General features: G+C 39.0%; 1 protein-coding gene across 14 annotated transcripts in view; it reads right to left on the bottom strand.

Annotated features, from left to right (window-relative positions):
* Positions 1-1,222: 1,222 nt before the first annotated feature.
* Positions 1,223-26,075, bottom strand: part of LOC308616097 (zinc finger protein 177-like) — a 58,371-nt gene continuing 33,518 nt past the window's right edge. For 9 of the 14 annotated variants that reach the window (XM_081232189.1, XM_081232188.1, XM_081232193.1 and 6 more), the window contains 5 exons: positions 21,635-21,720; positions 20,899-21,025; positions 20,373-20,465; positions 19,777-19,859; positions 17,217-19,243 (listed from right to left, as the gene is read on the bottom strand). In XM_081232189.1, the coding sequence (XP_081088315.1) occupies positions 18,134-19,243; positions 19,777-19,859; positions 20,373-20,465; positions 20,899-21,025; positions 21,635-21,720 (1,499 nt within the window). In that variant the 3' untranslated portion in view covers positions 17,217-18,133. The other 5 variants (XM_081232184.1, XM_081232182.1, XM_081232183.1 and 2 more) reach the window with 5 other exon arrangements.

Raw genomic sequence — 26,075 nt, forward strand, 5'->3', positions numbered from 1 at the left:
AGGAGGCTGAAGGAGTTAAAAATAATAATACTCATTTGTATTGGCTTCCAAATTAAAGATGCTAAAAATATCAATACATACATACTAGATTTGAGGAGTTTGGCTATGCCAAATATTTAACAATGATAGGAATGCAGAGTCAAAATTCAGTACCTGATTAAAAAGAATTCTATGAAAATTAAATATGATGGGGGAAAAAACCTGAATATTATCAGTGAAGGAAAAGAGGAATGTTTGGAAAAATAGCCTACATCAAAATGATAAAGTTAAAAAAAAGAAACAGGGGCTTCCCTGGTGGCACAGTGGTTCAGAGTCCGCCTGCCGATGCAGGGGACACAGGTTCGTGCCCCGGTCTGGGAAGATCCCACTGCCGCGGAGCGGCTGGGCCCATGAGCCATGGCCGCTGAGCCTACGCATCCGGAACCTGTATTCCGCAACGGGAGAGGCCACAGCAGTGAGAGGCTCACGTACCACCAAAAAAAAAAAAAAAAAAGAGAAACAGAACAAGCCATTTTGGATAAAGATGTGGTACATATGTACAACAGCATATTACTCAGCTGTAAAAAAGAATGAAATAATGTCATTTGCAGTTACATGGATGAACCCAGAGATTATCATATTAAGTGAAGTAAGTCAGACAGAGAAAGACAAATATCATATGATAACACTCATATGTAGAATCTGATTTAAAAAAACAATACAAATGAACTCAGTTACAAAACAGAAACAGACTTAAAGATATCAAAAACAAACTTATGTTTACCAAAGGGGAAATGTGGGAGGGTGGGATAAATAAGGAGCTTGGGATTAACATACACACATTACTATATATAAGATAGATAACAACGAACTAATGTATAGCACAGGGAACTCTACTAAGTACTCTGTAATAACCTATATGAGAAAAGAATCTGAAAAAAATATATATATATATAAAACTGAATCAGTTTGCTATACACCTGAAACTAACATAACATTGTAAATCAACTGTACTTCAATAAAATTATATTAAAAAAAGAAAGAACAAGCCATTTTGTGAGCTCATAAGAAACTGTGAGTAAATGTGAAGTACGTAAGTATGACAACTTGAATATATCCTGAAACATCAGAGACCAGTGGCCTCAGCCTTCTGTGAGAAAGCACATCTTTACAAGTTTCCTCATTATTATTCCAAAGACACTGAAATTTTCATTGATCAGGAATCACTCACCTTGGGGGACTCCTCTTCTTTCCACTGTCCTCAAATCATCTTCTTGTTCTGACCAAGAGATCAGAGTGGGTTTCAATGATTGATACCCTGTTTATGAGGAAAGATTAATGAAAGAAGCTCCAGAAAAACAGAAGAAACTGTCCAGTGAATCAGCTCCTATACGTCTAAAACTGTGGTAAAACTATTTCAGAAGAGATAAAACAGGAAATTCACCTCCTTCTGTTCTCCACAAAGACTGTTTCTCTCTGGCCCCTGAAGCCCACATTCAGATTGATATAAACAATTACAAAGCTTAAGACTTTTTTTGATACGGGAAACAAAGTAAGTGCAAAAAAAGATGTTCATTCACATGGAGAAACCAATATACCAATGAGTGTCAAACTTTGGTGTCCATGAGAACCAAGCCCAGGGTCTGTCACAACACAGATGACTGGGTCCCAATGCCGCAGTTTCATTCAGTAGGTGAAAGATGGAGTCTGAGAATGCACATTTCTAACAGCAATGGTGATAATGCTAGTCCTAGAAGCACATTTTCAGATGACAACCGAATTAAAACTTATTCATGTGAAGACCAGTGTCTGTTAGTTTCCATTATATTCATATGTAACATCACCCATGCTGCAACACAGTAAGTGCATCACATATATCTGTTCCCTAAGACACTACAGGAATGCTGGCAGCCTTACCTGCTGTGGTCAGGTTCTTGTAGTTCTCCAGCATCACATCTCTGTATAGCTTTCTCTGAATGGGGTCCAGTAAAGTCCATTCTTCCTGGGTGAAGTCCACAGCTACATCAGCGAAGGTCACTGAGTCCTAAACCATCACACACATACTAGCTTCAGCAAAGTAAGCCCTCCACCAATGGTAGGGACTGGAGACGGGTGACCTATGATTCAAGGTCTCTCATCATCTCTCCCAGGACACAATGGTCCTAGGTTCTCTTCTATCTACACTCACTCATGATTGATATCCTTCAGCTACAGCTCTAATGGAACATGTAATACATGAACTTATCTCAATAGAATGAGCCTTAAAGTGTTTTGTTTCTCTCCTGTGGCATAGTCCTAAGCCAACTGGAAGCACTTGTAAACGCTGATGAATGAATACATTCTTTGAGAAATGCACAGTCATCTTCCTTACTGTGTAAGAGCACCAAGCAAAACAAAAAATATGCAGTCACCATCACGAGAGGCAAGATTAGGAGGTCATTACTGAAATACTGAGATTATTCAGGGTAATGTGTCACCAGTATGAGCTTCCACTTAGGGAGGGAATTCATCAGGGACTGAGTCCTGCAGTGGCTTTATTTCTTTAAGAAGCTCTGGACACAGGTCTACCAAAACAGAATGTGTCCATCTGGTGGATACAGTAGCTCATTTTTTAGAAGGATAGACTTGCTTCTTACCTCAGAACAACTTCTCAAACACTCAGCCATTATCCTTTCTGCCTCTATCTTTTCCTCAGGAAGGCAAAAGGGTCCTTAGAACACCTAGGAGAAAAGAAAGAAGGCATGAGTACCCAGAGATGATCATAATTCCCACAGTCACCTACTGGAAGTCATTCAACTCTAGCTCAAAATTCCCAATTATCCTTGCACACTCAAGAAATCTCACATATATACACACCACTGCTGTGAAATGCCAGAGTAGTCCTATCTCACCTGGAGCCAGAAAAGGGGATGGTGAGCCATGTTGCCCATCAGGAAAAGAGTAATGGGTTCATTTTACAGGGAAGGAACCTTAGGACCTGAGTAATGTGACTCTTCATTTGTCAAGGCAATAAAATACATGAATAAGGTTTGCAGCAACTCTACCTAAATGCGTACACCAGAAAGCCGAGTTAGAGAACAGCATTATCTGGCTCCCTTCAGCAATTCCTAGATGAACCAGATGCATGACTGCTCAGGCCTAGACCAAAAGACTGGCAGATCCTAAAGTAGAGTCTCTGAAAAAGGACATTAACAAGGACTTCTTATGGGACATATAGCTGTCATGTTGCAATGATGGTGAAATTTGCCTTAAAATTCCTTTCTCTGATGTCAAGATCATGTCAGATAGCTTATGAATACAAGTGGACAGGGACATCTCCATGCCCCTGGAGATCGGGTTATCTGGAGTCCTGCTTCATATCAATCATTAATCAACAAATATTAGTTATCTCACACACATCATAAATTAGCTGTTTCTATGTAGATAACATAGTTACTAAAAGAGTATGCTCTACAACAAGAATATCAGTAACATCAATTATTATTCATTGAGGACATTATGTACCAGATATCTCATTAGGAGCTTACAGCTTACCTATATGTTTGGAACAACTTGAATACTGAAATCTACTCTTTCAACTGTAAATTATGTATGCTCTAAGCAGAAATTAAGTATATATGATAAAAATTTAGTGTCCAGTAAATTTAAAACCCTTCAAATGAAAAAAATGTAAAATATCTCAAATTTTAAATTGACTAAGTGTTTAAGTAATATTTTAATATATATGGGATAAAATAAAATATATTCATATAAATAATCTTCATTTTTGTTTATTGTGGGTACTGAAAACATTTTCATTATATACGTGATCTATACATTATATTTATATTGGAAAAGCACTGGTGTAGGCTGCTGCTGGGCTTATGAAGGGAAAAAATAAAACATTCTATTCGGTCAACATCCTTGAGCTTCTCTTCATGGATGTTGGAGAAGTTTGAAGCCCTAGGCCTCCTTTAGTTCTTATCACTGGATTATTCCTTTCTTTCAATGACCTTGTGCTAGGCAATCAGTTGAGAGCAGTAACATATACAGAAAATATTCTAGGCATTAAATATCCACCATTCTTATTAGGGAAGATAGACAATAAACTAATAATTGATATATCAATTCATTAGTAACATGGGAAAACAATCAAGCAGGTAAAAAATATAAAGGATATCCTACACACGCACGCACCCCCCCCCCCACATATATTGTTAGTTCCTGGGCCAGATAAAGAAAGAAAGGGGAAATCATTAGGTCTTCCACACTTGGTCCAAAAAGATTAGAAAAAAATTTATCAAACTTTTTACAAAAGAATTCAGAATACATGAAAGTACTGGGAAGCTTCCATGGGTCTCCATTTGGAAACACTCAAATCAAACAGGTCTGTACTCTCTCCTTGCCTTGGACAAGGAGCAAGGCCCTGTCACACTTAGCCCAACATTTGTCTATTTTGTGAATCTTTTCAGATAATCACCTTTTCATATTATTTTTCAGTTCCTTTTTTATGGAACTGAAAAATCTGCTTTTATGTTTATTTACTTCTTCCACAGACTTTCTTCATGCTTCTTGTCTTTTAACGTTCTGTATTTAAAAGTTAACTTCTTTTTGTTAAATATCAATAACCTTTAATATATCAAACACAGACCACCAGGCCAAATGCTGGTCTACAAAATGGTATATGAATGATGACAATGAAAGTTCCACAGTTCATTACCTATGAACCATATTCATCCTCACTGTCCCCACATTCCTTACTCTTCAGTAGAGAAGACTAAAACCCATACATACATGAGGTCAAAAAAAATCATGTGTCTAAACTCCCTTATAACTGTACTTACTACTAGGGGTCTCAAACCAGGAGTCCTGAGGCTGAGTAAGTTTAGTGAGGCGGTACCTGCTAAAATGTTTTATTTTTCTGTTATTTTGTAGTTGGATATAATTAATGTCTAATGAAATACACAGATCTTAAGTATTTAGTGGATGAATTTTGATAATTGCATGTACTTGTATAATCACCAGCCTAAACAAGAAACAGAACACATTTATTTCCCTGGAAAACCTTCTTGTCCCTTTCCATCCATTCCTTACTTCTTGCGCTCAGACAAGCACTTTCTGATTTCACTGTTACTAGATACATTATGCTATATATGTATATTAGGCAATTAATACAGCATTTTCAAATGTGGGTCCTGATTTTTCGTGTACTGTTTAGTGAAACTATGGGCAAAATACATTAAAATCTCCCACTAGAATTTTGCAATTGTTTATTTCTTCTTCCACTTCTTTCAAGTAATGCTTTATATATTTGCAACAATATTATTGAGTGGATACACATTTGATTTTTTATATTTTTGGAGAAACAGATTTGTTTATCATGACCTCTGTATCTGTAGTAATGCTTCTTGACAACGTTGTCTGACATAAGGATCAGCTTTTTTGGGGAGAGTTTCTTTTTTTGGCATATCATTAGTAGCACTGTATCTGTTTTGGATGCCAGTGTCTGCCAGTGCAAAGAGTGGCACGGTGTCTGGCACACCAGAGGCAGCCCCTGACTGGTGACTGACAGAGTGGAGCTCCTTCACATCACTCTTCAAGTACACCTAGATTATACCTAAATAACTGTTCATAATACAACATATATCTGTTTTCATAAATGTATTTGATTACTCTAAGAATGTAAGGGTGGGAGGAACACCATCTTCTTTCAAGCACTCACACCAGCGTCGGCTTATCTGCACACCCGTCACTTGTTTCCCACAGCCTCCTTATATGGACACTTAGTGCTCTAGGTCCTGCACTGGCAGTGGCACCCCAATTCCTTCTCCACATCTACATACCGGTCATGGCTTGCCTGCATACCAGAGGGGAGCTTCACCCTTGCCCAGTGACTGTTAACTAGTTCTGGCCCTGGCAACCTAGCAAATTTCCTCACATTCAATGGTACCTTCTCTATCAAGGTCTGAAATCAATCTTGGGGAGAGGGCCCCACTGTAAGTTTGGCCTTCCTTAGGTACTCTCCATGAACTCTAGGATATATGACAGAATTCTCTTTACAATTTTATACTATACTTCTCCTGTTGAAATCAAAGTATGATTTCTGTCTCTTCATTTCATGCAGACTTATACATGATAGTGAAGATAGGTGATCCCTGGAGACAAAGTAGTAAAGATGACATTTTGGGATATGTTTGGTCAAACCTTTGGACTCAAGCATAGAGCTAAAAGCCTTGCCAATGGGAAAGACATTCACAGAATTACAACTGTCAAGCAATCACCTATGATGATTATGGTACAGCTCTTGCCTTGGGAGACCAGGTGAATGCTACACTTAACGGTACAACAATAATAGTGATTATAATGGTTATGGTGAGAGATGGGATTCTTTTGAGTGTAGTTGCCCAGACACTGACAAGCTCAGATCTACTATCTCAAGTCAAAGTCTGAAACCAGAGAGATTCCATGACAGGTTAAAAACTCATTTCATGTGGTCACATGGGGAAGATATTGCTAAAAATCAAATGCAGAGTTCAAGTATTCAACCATACTTAAAGTCAGTCTCACATGCTTTTTCATGTGAAAATGAGGCACTGATCAGGGAAGAATGAGACAGGAAACTTGAAATGGGGACATCTACGGGGACCCTGATGACACTCACAATACTGAACCCCCCAAGACACTCTGAGCCTCCCTTATCAGGGAAGTAGCTTGCTCTTAGGTTTCTGAAGATACTAGCCTTCCTCTGCTTGACAAATGTGTGATAATCTCACTTAGAGCAGATGCCTTGGAAGGCATGCTCATTCTCGAGACCCACCACAATTACCTGCCCTTGCCTCTGGACACACAACTAGTGCAAAATCCAAGGGGACAGGACAGTATGCAACATAAAGTAGGAGAAAACAGCTTACATACAAAATAAGCCCAACTCTGCAAATGTGTATCTAAAGAGTTTGGTGAACATGTAAACTCCTAGGAGCTCCTAAGGAATTAAGCTCAGGCAGTTCCAGTGAGTGCAAGTAAATTGTATGATAGGCTGCCAAGGCTCTTTCAACACCTAAGTACAGTTGCACTACCTCCTCTTCCTCAGTCCATGTCTATGGCTTCCTGTGGTATTCCTTACACCCAGCTGGCTGAGACAAAACCTGGTTTATAGATGGGTCTGCATAGTAAGCTAGTTACACCTGGAAGTTTAGAGCTGAAGCTCTATATCCTTACTGAAGGGATGACCCTGAAAGGCAGCAGTAATTAAAAATCTTCCCAGTGGCAGAAATTCAAGCAGTATATTTGGCTGTCGCTAGGTCTGGAGTGAAAAACAGCCATATGTATGGATACACATCGCTTCACAAACAGTTGTCAATCATTTGACTGGAGAGTCAAAGATGTGAATGGAACAAGATTGGAAGGTTGATGACAAGAAAAGTAGTCTGGGAAAAGGTATGTGAAAGGATGTCTCTGAATGCACATAAACTGTAAAGTTATTTGTGCCCTATATGAATGTCCACCAAGAGCAATCCACTACAAATAAGACTATTAATAATCAGGTGGACAAAATGATGCAGTCCATAGATGTCAATTACTTTTCCCAGACAAAACAGTGTTTCCTCAATGGGCCCATGAACCAAATGGCCATGCTAAAGGGGATAAAGCCTATCTGTGGGCTCAACAATATGGACTTCCCTTCTCCATGGATGACCCAGCTAACACTACTGTTGTGTGCCTGGGAATGAACATTTGGGTCACTCCACCAGGTACATAAGCCAGACCAGGTGAGGATCTCATTGAGGGCAAGGGAAATGTGAAACTGATTGTTGAAGAAGTAACCCATGGATGTCAACCACAACCTCAAGACCAATTAGAGAAACAAGAATGGTAGTAGTTTTGCACGTTTTCTCTTTGCTTATTATATGTATGCATTTATATAATGCATATGTTTATTTATATAAACTAACGATTCATTTCTATCTCCTCCCCATTTTAATTTTATACATAACGTGTTAAAGGTTAACATTACCATTTAGTCTTTAGGAAACTATATCTGCAAGTCTGTGAACAAATGTGAGGAATTCAGTTTTCTTCACTATGTCTTAATCATTCAAGCACTGACTATAATATATCCTCTAGTAAATCAACAGATGAAGGAATAACTTCATCAAGTAATTAAAATTCTCAATTTTACCTTCTATAAAACTCTCAAATCATTTATTTCCTTTTCCATAATAATAATCCAATTGTAATTTACCACCATCGTGTTTTAAAGCTTATTTATCATAAGCTTCTAGGTTGACTCCATGCATTCACTCTCACACTTTCTGAAGACCATTCTCAAACTAGGAGTTGTAAGTAGATTCAAATTACTCCTTTTTTTTTTTTTTTCTTTTTGCGGTATGCGGGCCTCTCACTGTTGTGGCCTCTCCCATTGCGGAGCACAGGCTCCGGATGCGCAGGCCCAGCGGCCATGGCTCACGGGCCCAGCCGCTCCGCGGCATATGGGATCCTCCCAGACCGGGGCACGAACCCGCATCCCCTGCATCGGCAGGCGGACTCTCAATCACTGCGCCACCAGGGAGGCCCTTCAAATTACTCCTTTGATTAAAATATTTCCTAAGTTTCCCATGGCCTTAGAATATAATTCAGAGTAAGTAATTCCCTTGGCCCTATCCCCCACTCTCCAATATACCTCCCAACACTCTCTGGTTCTGCTCTGCTTCAGACAACCCTCTTTCCTCACCTTAGGAAATACACTGAATTCGCAACTTCTCTGGAATTTTGTTCATCAAGTTCCCTTCATCTGAAATGTTCTCATTCATTCTACACCTCCTCACCTTAGCTCAACAACCTGATTAGCTAAGTCATATCCATGCTTTCATTCTCAACTTAAATATTAACACCTCCCAATATATCTTCTCCCCTCATATTAAGCCATTATTATGTCCAGATAACAAACTTGCCAACAATCACTTAAAACGTCTTCCTAAATAAACTGTAAACCCCATAGAAGCAATACTATCCTTATTTCGATCTCGACTGTTTCCCTATTTCTCGAAGACAGCCTAGCTCATTAGGGGGACTGTCAGAATTGCCAATCCCCACACAAATGTTACAGCATAGATATGCACAAATTGAAGTAAAACAAACAAAAAATTACAACACAAAATGAAATAGGAATCATATAAAATGCATGTGCACAATACGAATCAAAACACTGTACTTCTGAAAACGTATTTGAGTACTCTTAGGAAGAAAGTGAACTGGATATCGACTTTTTTTTCCCCTCATCTCGCAGCTTGTGGGATCTTGGTTTCCTTGACCAGGGATTGAACCCAGGCCCCCAGCAGTGGAAGCACGGAGTCCTAACCGTTGGACCACCAGGGAATTCCCTGGATATCATTTTTGAAAACAAGTGCCTTGAAGTCAAAACTAAAATGTGTTCCTTATGTTTCTCCAGAATAATTTTAATCCTATTTTAATGTTGATTTGGAAACTACCAAATGGCACAAGATTTATGGAAGGGATTTATATACCCAGAAAAATTAACCGTGTTTTGGCCCTTTGACCTAGAAACCCAACTTTAAAATCTAGTCCTGAAGACGCACCTCTACAAACGTGAAACAACATACACAGAGGATCAGTTAGTAGTGCTAAATCAGATGCCAGAATAATTGATAAAGGTTGTTAGAAAACAAGATATTCTGAGTGTCAAAATATTACCCCACATATTACTTTCTTATTTAAGAAGAAAAGTAGTTTACCTTTAAAATACAGGTCTCTGGTGATCATTACCTTAAGTAATCAAATGTAGCATCACTAACAGAAGAATGATATAAATCTAGGTTTTCCTGATGAAATACAACAAGATATACAACATCATCTATGATATATTTTGTAAATGATCTTTTGAAGCCTGCAGACCAAAAAGTAAGTGACAAACTATGACTCACAGGCCTTTTTTTGTGAATAAAGTTTTATGGAGAAACAGCCATATACACTTGTTTACTGAGATCTATGGCTACTTCCCCATGACAAAAGTAGAATGGAGTAATTCGAGACCTTGTGGCCTGGAAAGCATGAAGTACTTCCTATCTGTCCCTTTTCTTTTCTTTTTTTGTTTTTTGGCCACGCCCTGCAGCATGTGGGATCTTAGTTCCCCTACCAGGGATCGAACCTGCGCCCCCTGCATTGGAAGTGCAGAGTCTTAACCACTGGACCACCGGGAAGGTCCCCTGTCCCTTTTCAGACAGTGTGTGCTAGCTGTTGTTCTGGATCCAATTACCAGTTGATAGAAATACAAGAAACAGAATAAACATTTAAACACACCATGAAAATAAAATCAGAAATATCAATATGCTCAAATAAACAAGCTAACTTTACACGTCAAGAAACTAGAAAAGGAAGGACAAACAAAGCCCAAAGGTAGTAGAAGGAATGAAATAATAAAGATCAGAATGGAACTCAAAGAAATAGAGAATAAAAATAAAATAGAAAACATCAATAAAACTGAGAAGTTTGAAAAGATAAACAAAATAAGACAAACCTTTAGCTAACTCACCAAGAAAAAAAAAGAGGGCTCAAAATTAAATATGAAAAAGATACTACAACTGATACCACAGAAATACAAAGGATCATAAGAGACTGCTGTGAACAACTGTACACCAAAAAACTGGACAACCTAAGAAATGGATAAATTCCTAGAAACATACAACCTACCAAGAGTGAATCATGAAGAGACAGAAAATCTGAACAGACTGATTACATGTAAGGAGATCAATCCGTAGTAAAAAACCTCCCAACAAACCGAAGTCCAGGATCATAAGGCTTCACTGGTGAATTGCACCAAACATTTAAAGAGAATGAATATCAATCCTTCTCAAAATCTTCCCAAAAAACAGGAAGGAGGGAGTACTTCCAAACTCACTTTATAAGACCAGTGTTATCCTTATACTATAACCAGACAAGAACATTACAAGAAAAGAAAATTACAGGCCACTATCCCTGAAGAACACAGATTCAAAAATCCTCAAAATATTAGCAAACCCAAATCAATAATACATTAAGAGGATCATACACCACGATGAAGTGGGATATATCCAGAGATGCAGGATGGTTCCATATCTGCAAATCAATCAATATGATACACATTAACAGAATGAAGGACAAAAATTGGGGACTTCCCTGGTGGCACAGTGGTTAAGAATCCACCTTCCAATGCAGGGGACATGGGTTCGATCCCTGGTCGGGGAACTAGATCCCACATGCATGCCACAACTAAGGAGCCCGCCGGCCGCAACTAAGGAGCACACATGCCACAACTAAGGAGCCAGTGAGCCGCAACTAAGAAGCACACGTGCAGCAACTAAGGAGTACATGTGCTGCAACTAAGGAGCCTGCCTGCCACAACAAAGACCCAGTACAACCAAAAAAAAAAAAATTAAAAAGTTTAAAAAAAGGTTAAAAAAGGGACAAAAATCATATCATAATCTCAACAGAGGCAGAAAAAAGCATTTGACAAAATTTAATATCCATTCATGATTAAAAACTCAACAAAGCAGGTATGGAGGGAATGCTCCTCCATAATAAGGACATATATCACAAGTCCACAGCTAACATCATATTCAACAGTGTAAAGCTGAAAGCTTCTCTAAAGTCAGGAAAAAGACAGGGATACCCATTCTCACCACTTTTATTCAACATAGCATTGGAAGTCCAGCCAGAGCAATTAGGCAAGAAAAAGAAAGAAAAGGCATCTAAATTAGAAAGGAAGAAGTAAAAGTGTCACTCTTTGCAGACGACATGATATTATATATAGAAAACCCAAAAGGCTCCACCAAAAAACTGTTAAAACTAAAAGTGAATTCAGTAAAGTTGTAGTATGCAAAATCAATATACAGAAATCAACTGCGTGGCAGGGGGATAAATTAGGAGTTTGGGATTAACATATACACAGTACTACATATAAAGTAGATAATCAACAAGGACCTACTGTAGAGCACAGGGAACTCTACTCAATATGTAATAACCTATATGAGAAAAGAATCTAAAAGAAGAGGGGATATATGTATAACTGATTCACTTTGCTGTACACCTGAAACTAACAGAACACTGTAAGTCAACTAGACTCCAATATAAAATAAAAACTAAATTAAATTGAAAAAACAAGAAATTATGCTAATAAAGGAAGCAAGAATTTATAAAAATATCAATTGGGTTTCTATACACTAATAACAAACTACTAGAAAGAGAAATTAAGAAAACAATCCCATTTACAATTGCATCAGAAAGTAAAACACCTAGGAATAAATTTAACCAAGGACGTGAAAGACCTGTACACTGAAAGGTATGAGATGTAGATGAAAGAAATGGAGAAGACAGAAATAAAAGGAAAGATATTCTGTGGCTCATGGATTGGAAGAATTATTGTTAAAATGTCCCCTGTACCAAAGCAATATAAAGATTCAATGCAATTCTTACCAAAATTCCAATGGCGTTTTTCACAGAAATAGAACACACAATCCTAAAATGTGTATGGAACCACAAAAGGCTCTGAATAGCCAAAGTGATCTTGAGAAAAAAGAACAAAGCTAAGGCATCATGCTGCCCAATTTAAACTGTATTATAATGCTATAGTAATCAAAATAGTATGGTACTGGAACAGAAACAGACACAGAGATTAATGGAACAGAATACAGAGTCCAGAAATTCAAAACCACACAAATACAATTAATTTATGACAAAAAAGCCAAGAATATATGATGGAAAAGGGACGGTCTCTTCAACATGTAATGTTGGGAAAACTGGACAGCCACATGCAAAGGAATGAAACTGGACTACTCTCTTACACCATACACAAAAATTAACTCAAAATGGATTAAAAACTTGAATGTAAGACCTAAAACCATAAAACTCCTAGAACAGAACATAAGCAGTAAGCCCCTTGGCATTGGTCTTGGAGATGATTTTTTGTATTTGACAACAAAGGCAAAAATAGCAAAAGCAAAAACAAAGGCACCAAAAGCAAAAATAAACAAGTGGAACTATGTGAAAGTAAAAAACTTCCTGCACGGCAAAGGAAACCATCAACAAAATGAAAAGAATCTACAGAATGGGAGAAAATTTTGCAAATCATGTATCTACTAAGGGGTTAATATCCAAAATATATGAACTCATACAACTCAACAGGAAAAGACAAATAATGCAATTTAAAAATGGGCAGAGGATCTGAATAGATGTTTTTTTCAAAGAAGAGATATAGATGGCCAAAAGGTATGTGAAAAGGTGCTCAACATTACTATTAAGGGAAATGCAAATCAATGCAACGAGACAGCACATCTCTCAGAATGGTTATTATCAAAAAGACAACAAATAACAAGTGTTCGTGAGGATGTGGAGAAAAGGGAACCCTTGTGCACTGCTGGTGGGAATGTAAATTGGGGCTGCCACTAGGGAAAACAGTATGGAGGTTCCTCAAAAAATTAAAAATAGAACTATGATATGACACAGCAATATCACTTCTGGGTATTTATGTGAAGAAAACAAAGACACTAACTCAAAAGATATATGTATCTCCATGTTCACTGCAATGTTATTTACAATAGCCAAGACATGGAAGCAACCTAAGTGTCAATCTATGAATAAAGAAAGAAAACATAGTGTGTTTGCATGCACACACACATATACATACCCAACACACACACACAATGGGATAAAAAAAGAAGGAAATCTTGCTGTTTGCAACAACATGGATGGACCTTGAGGTCGCTATGCTAAATGAAGTCAGACAGAGAAAGACAAATACCATATAATCATATGACCTCACTTATATGTAGAACCTTAAAAAAACAAACTAGAATGCATGGATAGACAGATCTATGGTTGCCAGAGGAGGGGAGAGTGGGATGGGATAAATGGGTAAAGGTGGTCAAAAGGTACTAACTTCTAGTTATAAAATAAATAAGCCCTGAGTACATGCAATATACAATATGGTGACTATGGGTAATGATATTGTATTGTATATTTGAAAGTTGCTTAGAGAGCAGATCTTCAAAGTTCTCATCACACAGACACACAAATCTGTAACTATGGGTGGCGATGGATGTTAACTAGACTTAATTCGGAATAGATATAGAAACATTGAATCATTATGTTGTACACTTGCAACTAATATATGTCAATTATATCTCAACTTTAAAAAACTTCAAAGCGTGTGACTTTTTAAAACGTGTTACTTTTCAAAAAATCAATATAATGGAGAAATAACAGCCAACGCTCTAGGTTAAAGGAGACTAAAAGACACAAAAAAATTGCCGTATATAAACCCTGACTGCATCTCAGATCCAAAGACACTCAGAAGTGTATTTCAGAACAATGTGGAGGATTTTAGTTTTCACAGAGTAGATAGAAGGTGACATTATTACTTTAAATTTTCTTGGGGTAAATAATAGTACTGTGGTTTAATTAGCACAATGTCCTTATCTTTAGGAGATGCATTACCAAGTATTTAAAGGTCAAGTATTAATACATGGCTGTAATTTATTTTCAGCTTACTCCCTCGAATAGCTCACCAAAAAACGTATTCATCTACAGAAAGAGAGCAAACATGCAAAATGCCCAAAATGGGTGACTCTACTTCAACGGACATTAATTGTACCGAAGCTTCACATTTTATTTAGGTTTACGACTTTTCAAACGAAAAATGTGGGTAAACAGTACTTAGACCAAACATCCTGTTAATCAGGAGTTCAACTATCCTAGATATAGGGCAAAAGAGGCTCCATCCGTTTTTCTTGGAATCCCATGTTTTGAAGTTTTGTGGGGAGGTACAGGTTTAGGAAGTTCAGATGAAGAGATAAGGGAGCATCCTTGTTTCTCTTTTGTAGAAAGAGTTGTGGCCTATATAAACTTATATTTCTATACAAAAAAACGCACCCCATAGACATCCATGAAAGTACATTTCTACCTGAATGTAATGCGCCAAAAATAAAGAACGCGCAAAGATAACACCAAATTCTCAAACGAAACTTCTTTTTTTGCATAGAAAAGTAAAGGGAGACCCTTTCCCCCACTGCTCACCGACATGTGCCGGGTGCGTGAGGACTCGAGGACACGGGGTTGGAGTCAACGGACCCTAAAGGCGGAAATTCTTTACCTCTCGAAGAAAAATCACGAAGGCTGCTCTGGAGGCTTTTGAAGAGGGGTGCACAGGATGAAACCTAAACGACCCCGCGGAAGCGCCCTTAGGATATTTCGCCGGGGCGGCCTCTGGACCTGGCCGTTCCGGGAGGCCCCGAGGCCGCGGCGGAAGTGAGCGGCGTAGGCCTCTCTAAGCAGACCCCAGGGCGGCCCGGGACAAACTCGTTCTAATTCCGCCTTCCACTTGCTTCCCTCTCCTACGCGCCGGCCTACCGGACTCCGGATTGAGCCGAACCACAACCAACCGGAAACGGCTCAAGAAACACCCGGCCCGCAGCGGAAGAGACTGCGACGAATGAAGTTCAACACTTCCGCTTCCGGCTCGAGCGGGGTCGGAAGAGGCGGGGTTTCCGCGATGGCGTCGAAGGCCACGTTCCATCCCTTCAGGTGGAGAAATTCTAGTTTTCTCTGGCGTGGGTACAGATGGGTTCCGGGTGGGCTAGGTGCGGGGGCTGGGGACAGAATGAGCCCCAAAGACAAGGCTGAGGCTGGAACCAGTCCTTAGGTGGGGCTGCTGGTGGGGGGCGCGGTCTGTTTCTGAGGAGGGGTTGGAGGTGGGATACGTCTTGTGCGTATTTAGATCGCTGAATACTGGCGCCAGAAGGGCGTGGCTGCGGGCAGGGACCCACCCCAAGCAAGCACATCAAAAGGTCTTCTACGTGCCTCTCCCCTCGTTCCTAGAGCCCTAACAGTGATTTTCCCATATCGATAATCCTGCCGATCCATGAAGTAGTCTACCTCCTCCGGTCAATCCCACAAGGCAGGACACAGTGCTAAACTCTAATGCTGTCCCCTGCATCTGGGGGTTTTTCATTGTTGTTGTTAAATCAGTAAGCAATCGAAGACAGCATTACGTTTGCTAGACCTCAAAACTACTTGGCACGTAAGATTTAAAGTTTCCCCTTTCTTTTGGTAGGGGGTGGGGGGATTGCTTGTAGCTTCGTAAAGCCCCAACCTTTATACTTAATTTTTTTCTTTTGGTCTCTCGTGTTTCCCTGTTTTTTCTTTATTTCTTTATTTTTCTTTAGATATTTACCTGCTAAGCTCCTGGTGGTCCCGAGTGACCCCTGCTGTGAGCAGTGGCCTCCCTTTCTAGACTGTCCCTATCAACCTCAGAGGGACTAGAGTCTGTATCCAAGGTGGGGGAATCCTTATTTTGTAACAATTTGGTTTTCAGGAGGATGCTCTTACATGTTGATAGGCAGAGGCACTCAAGAGAGCCCAAGCACACTGACCAGGAGATTTACAAACTGATTTGAGTTGAGAAACCTTCTGAGGTTTCTTGGGAGCAAGAACAAAATGTTCCTTCCCCTTTTCCTTTTTCATTAAACATTGAGCCACCAGCCTCTATGGATGAGATCCCTCATATCCCACTAGGTTGGGGAATAAATCACTACAGAAGCAAAGCAAGGAGCAACAGAGAGATAGGTGAGGGCTGCTGGTATCTTTGGTGGGGAACTCCTGATCTCTTTGTCTCCCACAAGGGATGTCATGGAGGAGATCTCTCTTGGTGTTGCAAGGAACATCATAATTAACATGGTTATGAAGAAAGGTAAGTTGTTTCTGGTTGTTCTTAAAAATCGGTAGGCATTAAATGTTATCCACTAGGTCAATAGCTCACATTTATATCAAGTGAATTAATGAACATTCATTATTAGGGGGAAAAGGATAAACACTATATAAGAATGAAAGGACAATTTACCAGAAACATATAAAATGACTACATTTTTATGCATCCAGTTATACTGCCTCAAAATAAAAGATAGAATTTAAAAAACAATCTGACCACCCACAGTCATACTGGGGCATTTTAACATACCTCTCTCAATAAAGGGGAGATCATGAGATAAGGTTTGTAATGATACAGATTTTAAAAACACAATAAGATTTATCCATCAGATATACTGAAAATCTGTTATACCCAATAAATTATAGAATACACATTGTTTTCAACTATACTTGAAGGATTCTTAAAACTTGACCATATGAGATGTATCAGTTGAGACTGAAATCCGCTGAAACAGACTTCCCACAAGAGTGTTAAACCAGTTAGTTTATTTTTTTCATGTTACAAGGAGTCCAGAAATAAGCAACCCATAGTTGCTTATACATAGCTAAATAATATGTCCTTATTATATAATCAGTAGTGTATGACTGTCATCCTATTGGTCTATTCTCTAGGAAAAAAGAAGAGATAAAACAAAGGGCAAATGGTAAAGTGAAAACGCCAGATGCGATGCTTCCATTCCCATGGAATTCTTTAGAACCCATAAGCAGTGACCTCTCTGCCTCCTTTCTCATTGGCCAGGGCTGTGGGCTCATAGGAAGTCACAGCTGCAAGGAAAGCTGGGAGATGAATCTTTAAGAACTATCCACGCTGCTAATTTGAATACAGTTGTAGTTTTGTTACTTGAAAGAAGGAGGGGAGGAATGGATATTGGGACAGCAACTTCTTGTGTCTCACACATTAGGCCATGTAGCAAGTCTCTAATAATTTTCTGTTTGAATCTATGTCTTATAGAATCTGTATCACGAAGACCATGCATTCTGTGCATAATGCAATTAATTTAGAAATCTATAACTAAAAGATAACTAAAATACGCACAGAGTCTGCACATTAAAATATATATTTCTAAATAACCTATAGTTTGGTCCAAGACATCTTGATGAGAAATGGACAATATTTAGTACTTAATTACAATAAAGACATTATATGTCAAAACTTTTGTGATGTAGATAAAGGGGAATTTAGAGTGCTGTATAATCTTTAATACTCATCAATTAATGAATTGTCACACTTTAAAGATTAAACACTCACTGATAAATACAATCACAGACCCATAACGTTTATAAGGTTGGTCCCAGTATAACGTGACTTAAGAGTTGTGCCTGAAGGCTTTCTAAATTGGTCACAACAGGGTTTCTCTCCAGAGTGAGTTCTAAAATGAGTGAGATGTGAAGGACCCCTTAAGGCTAGCCTGTAGTCATTTCATTCATATAGTTTCTGCCCAGTATGTATTCGTTTGTGCATTATAAGGTTAGTGCTGGTGCTGAATGCTTTTCCACACTGAATACATTTATAGGGCTTCTCTCCTGTGTGAGTTCTCATATGTACCCTTAGGCAAGAGGAATTCCTAAAGGCCTTCCCACATTCTTTACACTCATAGGTTTTCTCTCCAGTGTGAGTTCTCCTGTGCACAATAAGATAAGAGCCTGTGCTGAAGGATTTTCCACATTGATTACACTCATAAGGTTTCTCTCCAGTGTGAGATCGTGTATGTTTCTTAAGGGATGACTGATCAATAAAGGATTTCCCACAGTCACTGCATTCATAGGGTTTCTCTCCAGTGTGGGTTCTCATATGTTTCTGAAGGGATGAAGGAACAGTGAAAGCCTTGCCACATTCCTTACAGTCGTAGGGTTTCTCTCCAGTGTGAGTTCTTTTGTGCACATTAAGATGAGAGCTCTGGCTGAAGGATTTTCCGCAATGATTACACTCATAAGGTTTCTCTCCAGTGTGTGATCTCACATGTTTCTTAAGGGAAGACTGAAAAACAAAGGCTTTCCCACAATTGCTACATTCATAACGTTTCTCTCCAGTGTGAGGTCTCACACATATCTGAAGGGACAAGGGGCCAGTGAAAACTTTCCCATGTTCATTACATTTTGAGCTTTCCTCCACAGTACACATTTTTTTGTGCAAACTAAGGGAAGATCTTTTTCCATAGTCACTGCATTCACAGAGTTTCTCTCCAGTAGGTATTTGTTCATGTACTGAAAAGGAAGAGTGTAAGTTGAAGGACATAAGATGTTGATTACACTCAGAAGATTTCTCTCCTGTGAGAGTTAAGTGTTTCCTAAGGGATGATTCTTGATTGAAAATTTTTTCACTACCATTAAATTCAGTAATTTTCTCTCCAGTGTGAGTACTCACATGACTCCTAAGAGTTGAGGGATGGCCAGAGTCTTGCCCATATTCTTTATATTTGTAGCATTTCTCTCTCTTGCAATATCTTGAACAAATAAGGTGACAGTTCTTTCTGAAGAATTTTCCACAATGATTAAATTCCATTGGTTTCTCACCAGGGTGAGTTGCTGCCTACAGAATAAGGAATAAGTGGTGACTAAAGGCTTTCTCACTTTCATCACAGAGGAACTCACTCCCATGTGGATTCTGCCATATATATGAAGCATATTATTATGACTAACATTTTTACCATTTTCAGGGTGTGTGTATACCTTTTGCGCTATTCTTTCAAGTTGAAATAGCTGAATACTCTTCCCAAGACCCCATGGTATTCATTCCCATCAAAGGGCATCCTAAATATAGTTTTTCTAGTCATGTGTGAAGAATGAATGAATTATTTATTAAATACTTAATAACTGAATCACATTTAAGTAAATGTTTACTTTTTGATATTCTCTGCAAGGCAGCAAGTGTTGAGGTAGGTTTGGAGATTTCTCCAATTTTATGGGATTCATAAAGGCTTTCCTGAAGCAGCTTTCTGATGAGTGAATTCCACTTGCCTCAAGTGTCTCCCCTTGTTTGGGTGCTGCTGCTGTTTTAATTCCTTGAAATTCACAGAGTTCTCCCATTCTAAAAAACCAGGAATCATTTCTAGTGAATCTCACCATTTTTATGCCACTGGAAGTTTTTTCCCCAGGAACATTGTATGTAAGAATTGCGTCTTTTGATTTAAGTTGAGTATCCCGGTCTGAAAGTGAATGGGGAAATTTTTTATAATTATTGGGAGAAAAAGTAGGGATGAAAGAAAAAGGAGGCAGGCACCCTATGGATTTGTTTGCAAATAATAACACTAAATATAGGAGGAAAATGTGAAAGAGAAGATGAAACCAGTGACCAGAGAAATTATTTAGGAACTTGGCTCTGGAAAAAGATGCCAATGATAGGGACAAGCAATGGAAATGAGAGGTATTTTACTAAGGATTCTGGAGGCTTGAGACAATAAGAGAAGGTATTATCTGGAAAGCAAGTGGGGAGAACTGAACAAAAAGTATTCAAGGAAATGTGAAATTGAAAGAGTAATTAAAATAGTTTTTTCTTTGAGACCAAATGGAAGTATGAATGAATGGAGAGATGGTGAAAGAAGGAAAGCTCATGTAATGGCCTCTGCTTTCTTTCCCACAATGACTGACATTTCCAACTGTATCACCCCTCGCAGGCTGTGGCTATTCCATACAATGACCCCTTTCTGCCTGGGGCTCACCTCTATAAGCACCCTGGAGAATTCCTCTCTGCTCTGGCCTGAGCTCTTCCTGCTCCACCTCAGTGATCAGACTGTGTTTGCAGAGATGATACCCTGCTCATGGGGAAAGACACATGTGGGGAGACTGTGAAGGAAACAAGAAATCTTTCCACAAAATTGATTCCAATACGTTGGTTTTAAAGGATTCTGAAGATAGGCAAGTGTAGCTTTAGGAGCAGCAAAACAATCAGATTATATAACTATTTCACAGGGCCCCAAAACAGACATGCACATTCCTTGTTCCACATGACCTGACCCTTGAATTCCAAGCCCAAGATCTGCAAATTACCTAAATTTTTTAAGGATCGAGAAAATACAATCAGTGCATTTTCATGGGAAGCCACAAGACTGCCCCACAAGGGCAGGAACCATCCATTCTGTGTTTACCATGTACTGCCATTCTTTTCACAGTTTCTGGAACAGATATGTGATAAAGAACTATTACGTGTATGAACAAATGAATACGAAGGAATGAGGTCAACTTTACCCACTGAGGCCAGGTTCCTAAAGTTCTCCAGCATCACGTCTCTGTACAGGATTTTCTGAGCAGGGTCCAGCAGTGCCCACTCCTCCTGTGAAAAGTCCACTGCCACTTCCTCGAAGGTCACCAAGTCCTAAAACATCACACGTACACAGGTTCAGCCAAGGACCATCTCTAACTCTGAACCAGAAAGATGGTGAGTAAGGCTGACAGGACTTGGGAAGGAGACCCAATGTGTAGGAAGCTCAGACATGCTTCAGAGGTCTTTCATTATTTGACCCAAGGCTCAATTCTTGGAACTTTCCACTTTTGTCCTCACTCCCTGGACCATATCATCCAGCAACTTAGCAGCTTTTCTAACACAGTGGAACTGATATTTCCACAACTAGGTTGTGAGGAATCGGCCAGTCTTATTGAAGATCAAGACTGAGCATACTGCAGAATGAGAAAAATACTTAGAAAATGAATGAATGTCTTTCCTAGTGAAAAAAGTCTTTATTTTCCTTCATGGCACCCAGCAGAATATGGAACTAATACTCACCCTGGAGGATTATCTGAAAAAAAAAATTAACAAATGTTGAGGCCTTTCCTAAGACATCCTCTATCTCCCATTCTGAGAAGCCCAGAGAACTGGGGAAGCCTGAGGCCAGCCTGCTTGGGCTGTGAAGCTGTGGGTCATGGGCAAGAGATGTATCCTTTAGGAACAGCAATGCTTTTTTGGAAACAGTAACTTCCCACATACCTGTGACCAGGTTGTCAGCAATCCTGCAGCCATTCTTCCTCTTGTGTCTCCCTCCTGGCCAGGCTCCTGTCCTGGAGCATGCAGACCTAGAGAAGAAGAAAGAAGCCATGAGAGTCTAGGCCTGAGAGATACTCAACACTTACAGGCCTGGAAGCTTCCTCACACTAGCTTTAACCACGCACACACAAATGCACATATATGCACATATACACACAAACAATACAGTACAGATTTTATCTCCCTATCCAAGAACAGTTAGGAATGGGAATATTGTATATACTTATTATTATTATTTTTTTGTGGTACGTGGGCCTCTCACTGTTGTGGCCTCTCCTGTTGCGGAGCACAGGCTCCGGATGCGCAGGCTCAGCGGCCATGGCTCACGGGCCCAGCCACTCCACGGCATGTGGGATCTTCCCGGACTGGGGCACGAACCCGTGTCCCCTGCATCGGCAGGCAGACTCTCAACCACTGTGCCACCAGGGAAGCCCTGTATGTACTTATTTTTTAAACTTTTCCCTAGACTGAACCACCAAAAATGCCTAGAGTCACTCACAACTCAGGAGCAGTGAGCGCTCTAGTGTTAAAATTCCTCAAAATGCTATCTGTCTGTATAAGAAACCACGACTCCTTTGGCAAATAGCTGAGTCCAGTGTGGAACAAGAAATGTGCAAGATGAGCCTGGAACAGCTTATACCAGAAAGCAAGGAGCCTACCACACAGGAGAAAACTTAAAAAGGTTCCCACTGGCTTAAGATGGAACAATTTAATAAAGAATGACTACAATCAGTTGAGATATACCAAATATAAAACAAAGCCATGAGTCTATAGTGTTACTAAAAAAAACCCTCAGTGGTCACTATCGGAGGTGGCCAGGATATAGTTTTGTTATTCTGAAAATTCGTGAAAAGAATCAAGCGTGTAGGGCTTCCCTCGTGACTCAGTGGTTAAGAATCCACCTGCCAATGCAGGGGACGTGGGTTCGAGTCCTGGTCCGGGAAGATCCCACATGCCATGGAGCAATTAAGCCCATGTGCCACAACTACTGAGCCTGCACTCTAGAGCCCGTGAGCCACAACTACTGAGCCCACGTACCACAACTGCTGAAGCCTGTGTGCCTAGAGCCCATGCTCCACAACGAGAAGCCACCGCAATGAGAAGCCCGCGCACCACAAAGTAGAATAGTCCCTGCTTGCCACAACTAGAGAAAGCCCGCACACAGCAACGAAGACCCAACACAGCCAAAAATAAATAAATTTATTTAAAGAAATGTAATTTAAAAAAAGAATCAAGCGTGTATCACCCCGCTCCCTCCTTTATGAACAATATTTTATGATTACCAAATGGTTGCGATAAGGGAAAGCTCCTTATAGAATAATCATAGAAACTTTATTAGGAGCTTCATTTATTATGAAGAAGATGCTAGAATCAGAAAGTCACCAACCACTAGTAAATTAATGGGCCTAGGCAATGACAATAAATGGCTATTAAAATACTAGGTGAAAAGTGAATGGGGATGTTTATTTTCAACTTATAATTTTGAAAAAATTTCCAACTCAAAAGTTGTGAGAATAGTGTAAATATGATGAACTTCCCTATACTCTTTATCAGTTAAAGTTTTATCACATTTGCTTTCTTTCTCTTCTCTCTGTAGGGGTGTGTGTGGGTGTGGGTGTGAGCGTGGGTGTTTCATCAAGAATGATATTGAGAGGAATCTACTTGAGAGGAAATTGCAGATGTCGTGACCCTTTTCTCCTACATTCTTCAGAGTATCATAGGAACTTAGAACACTCTCTAACACAAACACAATGATTGAAAGCAGGATTTAATATTACTATCTAACATACAATCCATATGCAGAATTTTACCAACTGGCTCAATAATGTCCTTTATAGCAGTCACCTTTTAAACTTCCCATCCAGGATCACGCCCTCAAAGTATGTTTCTTTAATCTTCTTTAATCTGGACCAGTCCCTCAGCCTTTCTTCATCTTCCCAGGTTTGAAAAGTCCAGGCCAGATGTTTTACAGACAGCCTCAGTTTTGGTTTGTCTGTTGTCTTCTCATGATTAGATTCACAAAGTTCATTTTTGGATGATGTATTATGTGATTGATGCTTGTCCTTCTCTGCATCAGTTCAGGAGGCTTATGATGCCAGTCTTGTCTCATTATTGATATTAACTTTGATCACTTGGTTAAGGTGGTATGCAGCATGTTTCCCCATTAAGTTACCCTTTTTTTCTTTTGTAATTAACAAGAAATCTGAAGGAGATAATTTAAGACTAAGTACATGTGCTGGGGAACTTTATAAAGTAAGATCAAGCTGACACTGGGACCAACTGATAAATCTTAACATCTCAAAAGAGACATCTGGACATCATTAGTTCTGATATGATGTAACAAAAACCACCACCAATTATAAAATATTTTTGCCAAAAAAATCCTAACAAATCCTTTTATTAGCAGTTTATAGAAGAAGGGTAAGAGGAGGAGACAGAGGACAGGTTAAATGATATTATATACAGGACATAATCAGACAAATCCAGTTTGGAGGAAAAAGGAAGGGAGAACTCTTCCTGATTAAGAGACTTAAGACTTAACAATCCATTGTAAAGTGTGGCCCTTAGATCTTGATTCGAACGACTATAAAAACACATTTGAGACACTTGGGGTTAACAGAACACAGACAGGTTATTAGACAATATTGGTAAACAGAAAAGCATTCTGGGTTTCGGAACCAAAAAAAAAAAAGAGAAAGAGAAAGCAGGCCCTGATATGCAGGAGCTGACCTGGCACTCTCAGCTAGGCCTTGCTGTTGTGAAGAGCTGGCCTGAAACTCACAGCAACGTCTGGGTGTTCTGTTCAACACCCAAGACAGCAACAAGACAAGGTCACTCTGTGACCATGATATATTGAGACAAAAGCAAGAACACTCTGTAATTGTGTCTGAACATGGACAAAATATAAACATTATTTACACCTCAAAAATGACCAAACATCCCCCTTTTCTGGCTAATATGAGTGACTGCTGCTTGTTTATCAATTATAATTTTAGCCTCAGTATAGTTTTCCCCCTTTGTAGGTAACATTTACTAAGATGCCCAACACAGAATATCCTTGCACCCTACAACATCCAATCCAGAACTCATCCCAAAAGCACCTAATACAAGCCCCAATTCTTTTTTTTATAGGTTAGAAAAATGTGTGGGTTTTTTTTGTTTGTTTTTTTATATTAAGGCTTTGTAGTTGCATTTTCTAAGTTCCTGGTTTCAGCTGGCATCTTAAAAATATATCCCTTTAAGTTATATGATTTTAGGTTCTCAATTGACAAAGGTCAACTAGACAATGACAAAGTCTAAAAAATGCCCAACATTGACAAAGAAATTAGTTTGAAAACTAGAGAATCTGCCTTCAAAAATAGCTATTTCTACCAAAGTCGAAAAAAGGTATTGTTGTTTGATTAAACTACAATTTTATTTTAAATATCACCATCCCTCGGGAAATACCACTATAGCTTGAAAAATCACATTCACTTACAACTCACACTCTTGATCCTTGAAATGACATTTTATAATTCCAATATGCAGTATGCTTCTGAGTCAGTAGTTTTATCCTGGATGCCCTTTAAAGCAACATTTTGAACGTTAAAATGATGTATGACTTTTATTAAACTTACTAGCCAATTTGCTAGTATGTATATCAAGAGCAATGTTCCCCCCCCTTTTTTTTCTTCAATATTTATTTATTTATTTGGCTGCACCGGGTCTTAGTTGTGGTACATGGGATCTTCAATCTTCGTTGCAGCATGTGAGATCTAGTTCCCTGACTAGGGATCAAACCCAGGCCCCCTGCACTGGGAGTTTTAGCCACTGGACCAACAGGGAAGTCCCTCCCCTTTCTTTTTAAGAAGTAATTTTTAAATTTATTTTAATTGAGGTAACAATGATTTATAAAATATAAGTTTCACGTGTTCAAAACCAAATTCCTTAATAAGTCTTATCTAACACTCTCTTACTGAGATATCCCACAGTTCATCATGGTGTGCATTCTGCCTTGCTGCAGTAAATAATAAATCCAACTTGTTTAACTCTGTGTGCCCCTGGTGGTCTTTAGCTAAAGACCACTGATAACATCAAGAAATACTGTTAATTTGGGGGTGTGTGATAATGGTGTTGTGATAATACTAAAAACTTCTGTTAAAAGTTTATTTAAAAAAAATTTTAATTGAAGTATAGTTGATTTACAATGTTGTGTTAGTTTCAGGTGTACAGCAAAGTCATTCAGCTATATATGTGTGTGTATATAAATATATATGTACAGACACACATATATATATTCTTTTTCAGATTCTTTTCCATAATAGGTTATTACAAGATATTGAATATAGTTCCCTGTGCTATACAGTAGGTCCTTAATTTTTATCTATTTTATATATAGTTGTGG

Source organism: Mesoplodon bidens, assembly GCF_964165515.1.
Source record: "Mesoplodon bidens genome assembly, chromosome: 4".
Lineage (NCBI taxonomy): Eukaryota > Metazoa > Chordata > Mammalia > Artiodactyla > Ziphiidae > Mesoplodon > Mesoplodon bidens.